Source organism: Cataglyphis hispanica, chromosome 17 (assembly GCF_021464435.1).
Source record: "Cataglyphis hispanica isolate Lineage 1 chromosome 17, ULB_Chis1_1.0, whole genome shotgun sequence".
Lineage (NCBI taxonomy): Eukaryota > Metazoa > Arthropoda > Insecta > Hymenoptera > Formicidae > Cataglyphis > Cataglyphis hispanica.
In genome coordinates this window covers 4,703,974-4,714,305 of record NC_065970.1, presented here as the reverse complement: position 1 = coordinate 4,714,305, position 10,332 = coordinate 4,703,974, and the positions used below count along the sequence as shown (strand labels likewise).

The window sequence follows — 10,332 nt, the reverse complement described above, 5'->3', positions numbered from 1 at the left end:
ACTGTTCAAGCATAGAAAAGTGTTGAACTGCGGAGAAAATGATAAAGATTCGCCTCTATCCCCTATTTTTTTTAAATTATCTAATTCATAACAAATATCAAATTATACAAAATATTGCGCAAACAAAGCTCTTGTAATTTAACAATTTTGTGAGAAGGGGCGATTAACCGATCAACTTTACATGGATGAAAATTTAAGAAATAAGTATTTTACATAGAAAAATATGCATATAACAGGTACCTTATCGATCGAAGTCGACGCAGGCGCAATAGCCTTTTTTTTCAGTGGCATGGTTCGCATGCTTCATTCTTGTGTTTACGCTCGTAGCGAATACTTGACTTTAGAGAAGATACGTCACGTCGATCCGAATCTCACGTGTGTTGGCAATTAGCTATGAGAGCAACTATGAAAATTTTATAAAAGGTATCGTTGACTGTATTTATTTAAATATGCAAATATTAATTTTGTGTACATTTGAAGCCCAATTGTATATTGTTAAATATTTTTTATTGTGTGTGTGCATATGTTGCATGCCTTTTCAAAACATGTATTACGTATTATATAGATATATATATATATATATATATATATATATATATATATATATATATATATACTTAACATATAATTATAATAATTAAATAGATGTCTATTTTTAGAAGCAAAATGATTGTCATTCTTAACATTATTATTTTATAAACATTCAGAAAACAAATTCGATATTATTACGTCGATGTATTAATTTGTTTTTTAATAGCCTTGCGATGGATTTCGACAGCATCAATTATTTCTTTATAAATCATAGTCTGATTTTTCACATTAATATTTTCGAGTGCTTTAGTGCTCATTGCTTGTTTGATGCGATATCTATAAATAAATAATTTTTTTCTGTATAAATATATAGGATATATACACAAACAAATAATATTTTCGTATTTTTGCTATCTATTTTAGATAAGAAATTGCGGTTTTTGATATTTTTTATGATACATAGAAATTAATTAGTAATCTTTAGTTTTTTTCAAAATAATTATTTTTATAAATTAATTTTTTATTAAAGATATGACAAATTTAAATTTTAACGGTTTTTTCTTATGTATGTAATCAAAGATCAATAAAATAAATTTTTGTTTTAAATTTTCTTTAAATCGAACAGCACTTGATATCACACATATATCTTCAATTGATTGTTATAATTGCAAAATTTTTTTATAGATTTATAAAATTTAATTTTAAATCTATAGCACGCTTTTCATTTGAAAATTGAAGTAAGAACAAAATTTCTTTTAAAATTTTTAAAATGAGTAGTAACTTAATCAAAAATGCTTTTAAAAAATTTTTAATTGCTATTCTTTTATTTTTTTCTGAAAAATATTGTAACCCTTGCGTAATCAAAAAAAATTTCGACTTTTTGATTTATATAAAAAAACAAATTCTATAACAAAACTCTATTTTTGTTTAAAATAGGAAAAAATACAAAGAAACATGATTTACTTTGTGGGTAAAGTAAATAATTATTACAAAATTGATTATCTTGATACATTAAAAAAATAAATAAAAATTTTTGTTTACAATTATATTTGCATAATTATTCCTAACATAATTTTTTTACCTCGCAATTTTAAACATTCCACATGCGCATATAATGTATCCTACAAGCAACGTTCCCGTCCCTGTCAATGTAGTTGCTCCAATACAAATAACTGCGTTTTTATGTAGTAAAATTAAATAAAAATATTTTTGTTGATCGACAAAATACTCAGTCACGATTTGCACTCTCTGCCATGACTGAGACTGGTTTATATGCAAATCAGTATGAAGAATGTGTGGCCAAACTGGCAATAAAATGACAATAAATGCACTGCACAAAAAGATCGCTGAAAACAGTTGAAAAGAAATTATATAAATTATTACTTGTTAATGTTTCAGAATATGTTGTTTATGCACGTTTCGAATATAGAAATTTTTAAAATTTTATTTCTTTATCACTTGTGTTCTCTAATATTTTTGAATAATGTTGATTGTGTGTGAAATTTTGCATATTTTTGATACGATCATATAATCATAACTTTATTAATAATTAAACAGTATAGAAATCTATGTATATAAATACCTTCTATAATGCAATGTTTATAATTTCTTCTTTTGGTAAAATTATGATATTACTCTATATTAAGAATCACAAACTAACTAACTAATCAAATTAATTGAAATGTTTATTTTGTACCGCAATTGTAATCTGTTTAATTTCACGTGCAATAATTGCTAAGAAATAACATCTTACATATAGTTGTAAAATATTTTGCGTTATTTCCATATTTTTCAATAATAGCAATTTCGTTTTTGTCTTTTAACTGGTTACAAGTATCTTGAAGTTGCTCCAATAAATATTTTATCTATAATAATAATCATAAGAAATACTCAGCCTTGTTTTTAATTTACAAATTTGAATTGTGTAAAAATATTTATTTATAGAAGAAATCTGTTCGAACAAATACAATGAGAAGAATCAACTTACACTACGAGCATTCATCCAAAAAGAATTGTATTTAATTACATAAATACTAAAAAACATTGCGGTAGAAAAAACTTTGATGATAAACTCAGGTGTGCATTCTGTAGTTATAAACGCTGTAAGCTACAATGTATTGAAGAAATTGCATTTGAAAAAACATGATTTTTTTATTTTACTAGGAATTAATATTTGCTTTATAAAATATATATATATATATATATATATATATATAATAAATTAATAAATTGTTTACAATTTTCTGTAATATATTGCCTTGTATCTATATCAAAATCTGATTATATTTAAAAGTTACTTGAAAGTGCTTGTTATAATATATTTAGACTATAATATATTTAGTGCACATTGTATAATAATATTCTTAAAAATATAGACATACCTGAAATATAATAAAGCTTGTCAATATACTAAAGAATAAGATTATCTGAAATCGAATGAGTTTTGTTCGTTGATAAGGCCATAAGCCAACTGCCAGTAAAAGAATTTTATTGAGATTAAAATATCGAGTCTCGATGCAAATCATTATTGTGCGAGCATAGAAACGTGTCGGACTGCGAAGAAATTGATAAAAATTCGAGTCTATCCCCTCTTTTTTCTTTTTTAAATTCAGTCTTTATTCTTGAATAGTTTCCGCTCTATTAGAGTAAATTCTATCATAAGTTATTTAATTCAGGATAAATATCAAATTGAACAAAATATTATGAAAACAAAAACCTTCAAATTTAACAATTTTATGAGAAGGGGCTATTAAGCAATCAATTTCCTATGAGAGGAAATTTAATAAATATGTATTTGACATACAGATACACTTAATGTAGATAGCATTTGAAACGCGATCGAAGTCGGCGCAAGCGCAATAGCCTTCTTTTCCAGCCGCGGCTTTCACCAAGCTTCATTCTTGTGTTTACGCTCGTAGCGAACACTTGACTTTGAAGAGGAATGTCACATCGATCCGAATCCCACGTGTGTTGGCAATTAGACGGGAGAAACTATCTCCTCGAAAATATTACATATAAGGTATCGTGGATCATATTTGTTTAAATATGCAAATGTTAATTCCGTGTACATTTGAGACTTCAACTGTATATTATTAAATAGTATTCGTTGTGTATGTGTGTATCCGTATATTGCATGCTTTCTCGAAACGTATTATATATACTTAACATAACATACTTAATATAAAAATTATAAATAAATGTTTGTTTTCAAAAACGAAATAATTGTGAATTTTTGACTTTATTATTTCATAAACAGCGCAAGCAGAAAATAATCAATATGATCAAAATAATCATTATGATGATGTATTAATTTGTTTTTCAACATTTATCGAAATTATATATTTTAGTTTTTCGCGAAAAGTAAATCATAACATAATTATATATACAGATGATGTACATGCATTACTTCTTTATAAAATACATAACGTTGAAGTAGGACACTGATGTTTTTGTTAGCTGTAAAAAAATAAATCTTTTATTACATTATTAATGTGAAGCATTTTTTCTCTCCAAATCTCTCTAATTCTAAATACTATAATTCATAATTTTTATCGTAATGAAATACGTAGCGTGAGTAGTATAGGGGCCACTATGGTGCGTCACAACAAACCCTCACTACACGTCCTTGTGTTGTCATAGAGAGTCACTATGGGAACTGTCAACAACAACAAAGGCGTCCACATGCACGAGCTATTATAATGGTCCTCTATGACGTCATGATTGTTGTCGCCAGGAGGAAAAAGCAAGCCTCATTGAACAGGTGGTGGGGACGAAAGAGTCGAGGACGTAGACAGCTCATAGCTATAGCTCGTACACGTGGACGATAACATTGTTGACAGTTCCCATAGTGGCGCTCTATGACGTCATCGCCTAGAATGCCTCGTGCACGACGCCATTGTTGACAGTCTTGTAGTGACTCTCTATGACAACATAAGGACGCGTAGTGGGGGTTTGTTTTGACGGCACCATAGCGGCCCTCTGTGACGTCACAGGGATGCATGGTGGGGGTTCGTGTGACGCACCATAGTGGCCCCTATACTACTAACGTGCCACAATCACTCCGCTAATATTGACGTTATAAGTTTTACTATCTTTTAAATATATGTATTAAGTTTAGTTTTAAATCAGAAATAGTTATGTCTCTATAAACAAACACTAATTCCCACGTCTGATCTACTCAAATAGAATGTAAACAAACTTTATTTTTTCTTATTTTATAATAGAAAAAGCATTAAAATTGTAAAATTTTAACTTATTTCTCCTCAGTCACAATAAAAATTTTGCAGAGAGACCCAATCAAAATTCGGAGAAAGCTTTATTGTAAATAATTACCATTGAATGTCCAATTGAAGATTTAATGAATTTTGATATCTAATTGAAAAATTATTTTTAAAGTCGTAAATAGATACATTTTATTTAATTTTTGTTCGTTTTTATAAAATATTATAGTTATAGTAAGAAATAGAAACAACTTTTGTAAAAAAATTACAGGTTATCCATTAATTTTAATAACTAATAAAAGTAAAAATCCATTTATTACAATTTTATATTTATATATATATATATATATATATATATATATATATATATATATATACTTAACATATAATTATAATAATTAAATAGATGTCTATTTTAGAAACAAAATGATTGTCATTCTTAACATTATTAGTTTATAAACACTCAAAAACAAAATCGATATTATTACGTCGATCTATTAATTTGTTTTTCAATACTTTATTAATATTATATATTTTACTTTTCCAAATGTGAAATGTAAATCATAACTCATTTGTATCTAGACAATTTTTGTAGGTATATAGGTAGTTTTCGCATTATTGTTGCATAGAGTACATAACGGTGAAGTAGGACATTGATGTTTTGTTAGCTGTAAAAAAGTAAGTCTTTTATTTTTAATGTAAAGCATACTTACTCCCTAAATCCATACTTTAATTTTTAATTTTACCGTGGCAAAACACTCTAAAGACGCCACGATAATTCCACCGATATTAAGGTTGCAAGCTTTGCTGCCTTGTAGCAATATAAAGAGTGTTAGCTTCTGTGCATGTAATGGTGCATTATACCACCGATTATTGTATCTACGAAATAATTATTGATAAATTGCGAATAATTAATAATGAAAAAGATATGTAGAATATGTATGTATAGTATATGTATGTATACACACAATTCTGTATATATAAATAATACATCTACACTACTTAAAAGAATAGGAAACACTTTTCGTATCCTAAAAATTGGGCTATTTTCAAATCGCTGAAATTCGACGAAAAATCATCTTAGACAAAAAATTAAGAAAGCATTTTGAAGCTTGAAATTTTATTTTTTTATCAAGTTACACGATTTTGAAACTAAACCTGTATTTTATTTAGAAATAAACTATAATTTATAGAACATGAGTTAACTTTTTGAGAGAAATTTCGTTATCGTGCAAAGTGTTGAAAATATATAATTCTAAGGAACAAAACAATGTGTTCTTTTTAAAGCACAAAACAAGGAAAATAAATAAAAATTTTTTAAAACCACTGATAGCGTGTTAAAATTAAAACTTCAATCTTCAAAATTCTTTCTAATTTTTTATCTACGATGATTTTTCATCAAGTTTCAATGGCTTAAAATAGCCTAATTCTTAGGATATGAAATATGTTCCATATTTTTTTTTTTGGTTTTGGATAGTATATCTTACGCTGTGGAGTATATGTGATTATTGTGATTTGTAATTTCTTGCCCTGCATAATTAGCTATAAACATATATAAAAGGATGACAGATGCAAACAAGAGGTGTAATAAAATGCTTCTTTATCACCAAACGATAAATTTTGAAAAATCTGAAACACTTTCTTAATGTAGTTATTATTTTTCATGTGTACAATTACGTACTTTACATTGAAAATAATAACGATAGAAACAGAAAATAAGCGAGAAATATGAAGAAACAATTCACATGCCAAGATTTTTTAAATTTATAATTTTATAATTAGTATTATTTTATATTTGTATAATCAATTATTGTCATTTATTTTTGATTAGATTTTTGTCATCTACAAATTTTTGAATTCGCTTATTACGAAATGGTATATCTGTTGCTTAATTAAGTTTAAAGAGAGAGAAAACTTACTACATAAATATTCAGACTTAAAGAAATCACACCAATTATTACTAATAAGAAGAAATAACCATTAAAAGTAGACGTTAAAAATTTACAAAACCTTTAAGAAAAATAGAATGAGATTAAAATGAGATCACTACATAATTGTTATCGAATGTATATCAACCTTATAGCTTTACGATGGATTTCGACAGCATCAATTATTTCTTTATAAATCATAGTCTGATTTTTCACATTAATATTTTCGAGTGCTTTAGTGCTCATTGCTTGTTTGATGCGATATCTATAAATAAATAATTTTTTTCTGTATAAATATATAGGATATATACACAAACAAATAATATTTTCGTATTTTGCTATCTATTTTAGATAAGAAATTGCGGTTTTGATATTTTTATGATACATAGAAATTAATTAGTAATCTTCTGTTTTTCAAAATAATTATTTTTATAAATTAATTTTTCATTAAAGATATGACAAATTTAAATTTTAACGGTTTTTCTTATGTATGTAATCAAAGATCAATAAAATAAATTTTTGTTTTAAATTTTCTTTAAATCGAACAGCACTTGATATCATACATATATCTTCAATTGATTGTTACGAATGCAAAATTTTTTATAGATTTATAAAATTTAATTTTAAATCTATAGCACGCTTTTCATTTGAAAATTGAAGTAAAAACAAAATTTCTTTTAAAATTTTTAAAATGAGTAGTAACTTAATCAAAAATGCTTTTACAAAATTTTTAATTGCTATTCTATTATTTTTTCTGAAAAATATTGTAACCCTTGCCTAATCAAAAAAATTGGACTTTTGATTTATATAAAAACAAATTTTATAATAAAACTCTATTTTTGTTTAAAATAGGAAAAATACAAAGAAACATGATTTATTTTGTGGGTAAAGTAAATAATTATTACAAAATTGATTATCTTGATACATTAAAGCGAACACTTGACTTTGAAGAGGAATGTCACATCGATCCGAATCCCACGTGTGTTGGCAATTAGACGGGAGAAACTATCTCCTCGAAAATATTACATATAAGGTATCGTGGATCATATTTGTTTAAATATGCAAATGTTAATTCCGTGTACATTTGAGACTTCAACTGTATATTATTAAATAGTATTCGTTGTGTATGTGTGTATCCGTATATTGCATGCTTTCTCGAAACGTATTATATATACTTAACATAACATACTTAATATAAAAATTATAAATAAATGTTTGTTTTCAAAAACGAAATAATTGTGAATTTTTGACTTTATTATTTCATAAACAGCGCAAGCAGAAAATAATCAATATGATCAAAATAATCATTATGATGATGTATTAATTTGTTTTTCAACATTTATCGAAATTATATTATATTTTTTCGCGAAAAGTAAATCATAACATAATTATATATACAGATGATGTACATGCATTTCTTCTTTATAAAATCCATAACGTTGAAGTAGGACACTGATGTTTTCGTTAGCTGTAAAAAAATAAATCTTTTATTACATTATTAATGTGAAGCATTTTTTCTCTCCAAATCTCTCTAATTCTAAATACTATAATTCATAATTTTTATCGTAATGAAATACGTAGCGTGAGTAGTATAGGGGCCACTATGGTGCGTCACAACAAACCCCCACTACACGTCCTTGTGTTGTCATGAAAAGCCACTACGGGACTGGCAACAAAGACGTCGTAGACGTGCACGAGGCGTTCTAGGCGATGACGTCATAGAGGGCTACTATGGGAACTGTCAACAATGTTGTTGTCCACGTGCACGAGCTATTATAGTGGTCCTCTATGACGTCATGATTGTAGTCGCCAGCAGGAAAAAAGCAAGCCTGATTGAACAGGTGGTGGGGACGAAAGAGTCGGGGACGTAGACAGCTCATAGTTATGAGTTACGTGGCCCTCTGTGACGTCACAGGAACGCATGGCGGGGGTTTGTTGTGACGCACCATAGTGGCTCCTATTAACGTGCCACAATCACTCCGCTAATATTGAGGTTATAAGTTTTACTATCTTTTAAAAATATGTATTAGTTTTATTTTTAAATCAGAAACAGTTATGTCTCTATAAACAAACACTAATTCCACGTCTGATCTACGCAAATAGAATTTAAACAAACTTTATTTTTTCTTATTTTATAATAGAAAAAACATTAAAATTGTGAAATTTTAACTTATTTCTTAAAAGGTTAGAGATGATAGAGACGGGGCTCCCGTGATTGATTATTATTGTTGGAGTCACAATAAAAATTTTTTTAGAGAGACCGAATCAAAATTCGGAAAAGGCCTTATTGTAAATGATTACCATTGGATGTCCAATTGAAGATTTAATGAGTCTTGATATCTAATTGAAAAAGTTGTTATTTTTTAAAGCCGTAAATAGATACGTTTTATTAAATTTTTGTTCATTTTTATAAAATATTATAGTTATAGTAAGAAATAGAAACAACTTTTGTAAAAAAAATTACAGGTTGTCCATTAATTTTAATAACTAATAAAAGTAAAAATCCATTTATTACAATTTTTTATTTAATTAACTGTTTAAAATGTCTATTATTTCGTAAATAATTATAAAATTTGTTTTTAAATTTTGTTTTTTTTTTTTAACATTTGTCTGGAAATTGATCTACACTCTCTGACAATCTGATTCCGAATGTTGCAGGCTGTAATTTTTCCACAATAGTTATTTCTACTTCTTTACTATAACTACAATATTTTAGAAGAAAAAATAAAAATAAAATAAAACTGCCTGGATGGGGAAGGATTTAAAACGACACAAGACACGCATAAAGGTAGTTCCCATCCGTAGCACTCATCGGCATTATCGTATCTGTGTAGGGCATTTTTCCAGCCTGACAAATAAAATTAGAAAACAATATTTATGGACTGGAAAAAGACACAAGTGGTTAAATCAAATTTGAGTGTTTTGCTTTCCAGGCAACTGCTCTTACTACTGAGCTATTCAGACTTTGTACTCTTTGTTACTTTTGACAGTATACGACTCCAGAGCAATGTTGAAATCTCGCTCGATGAATGCAATGTCGACTGAAGGGATGACACTTTAATACGTCTGCAGAGTGATTTAATCGTACTAAACGATTGAAAATTGGCGCCGGTAGCTGCTCAGCGACGACTTGACTTTTCACCAGTCTGCATAACAAGCTTCTCGAGTAATCCATCCTAAACGATCTTGACTAAGCCTTCTCTTCTGTTTCCAATTAATAACCTCAAATAAAACATGTTTCATTTACAGCTTTAAATAATAACAATTTTTTCTATCAAATTATCATTCAAAAACAGATCAATCAATTAAATTTTTTTTTGTGCAGATAAAATGTACTTGTTGAGATCTTTAATTTGAGGTATCACAAAGACAGTAATGCCATTTGAGATTTTAAAGTTGACGTAGGAGTCATGTAGGAGATGACTTACTACATACTGCGATTTGATGTTCTCTTTGTTATATTCTCCAAAATTAAATTTGATAAATTTATTAATTCCCGAGATATCTCGAGATATGGCTGATAGTTTTAAAATTGACATCCTGCATTTTACGATAAAAAATAGATATCCATTATTGGAAGATAAATAATTGTGAATTTATGATTTTTTAATTATCTGAACAATGGAACAGTAAAAAAACTAAACATTGTTGTT

At 27.3% G+C, this 10,332-nt stretch overlaps 1 protein-coding gene across 1 annotated transcript; it reads right to left on the bottom strand.

Annotated features, from left to right (window-relative positions):
- Nucleotides 1–1,483: 1,483 nt before the first annotated feature.
- LOC126856015 (uncharacterized) lies at nt 1,484–3,073 on the bottom strand. Its single transcript, XM_050604173.1, has 4 exons — nt 2,913–3,073; nt 2,519–2,638; nt 2,285–2,396; nt 1,484–1,877 (listed from the first exon to the last, which is right to left on the bottom strand). The coding sequence occupies exons 1-4, from the start codon at nt 3,054–3,056 to the stop codon at nt 1,609–1,611; spliced, it is 645 nt and encodes a 214-aa protein (XP_050460130.1). The 5' UTR covers nt 3,057–3,073; the 3' UTR covers nt 1,484–1,608.
- Between the last annotated feature and the right edge of the window lie 7,259 nt (nt 3,074–10,332).

Excerpts from the sequence above, each read along its gene's own strand:
- LOC126856015 (XM_050604173.1), bottom strand. The coding sequence starts at position 3,056 with ATGATTTGCATCGAGACTCGATATTTTAATCTCAATAAAATTCTTTTA. Across the intron at positions 2,639-2,912 it reads CAAGCTTTATTATATTTCAG|CTTACAGCGTTTATAACTAC; the intron begins GTATGTCTATAT and ends AATACATTGTAG. Across the intron at positions 1,878-2,284 it reads AAAATATTTTACAACTATAT|CGATCTTTTTGTGCAGTGCA; the intron begins GTAAGATGTTAT and ends AACTGTTTTCAG.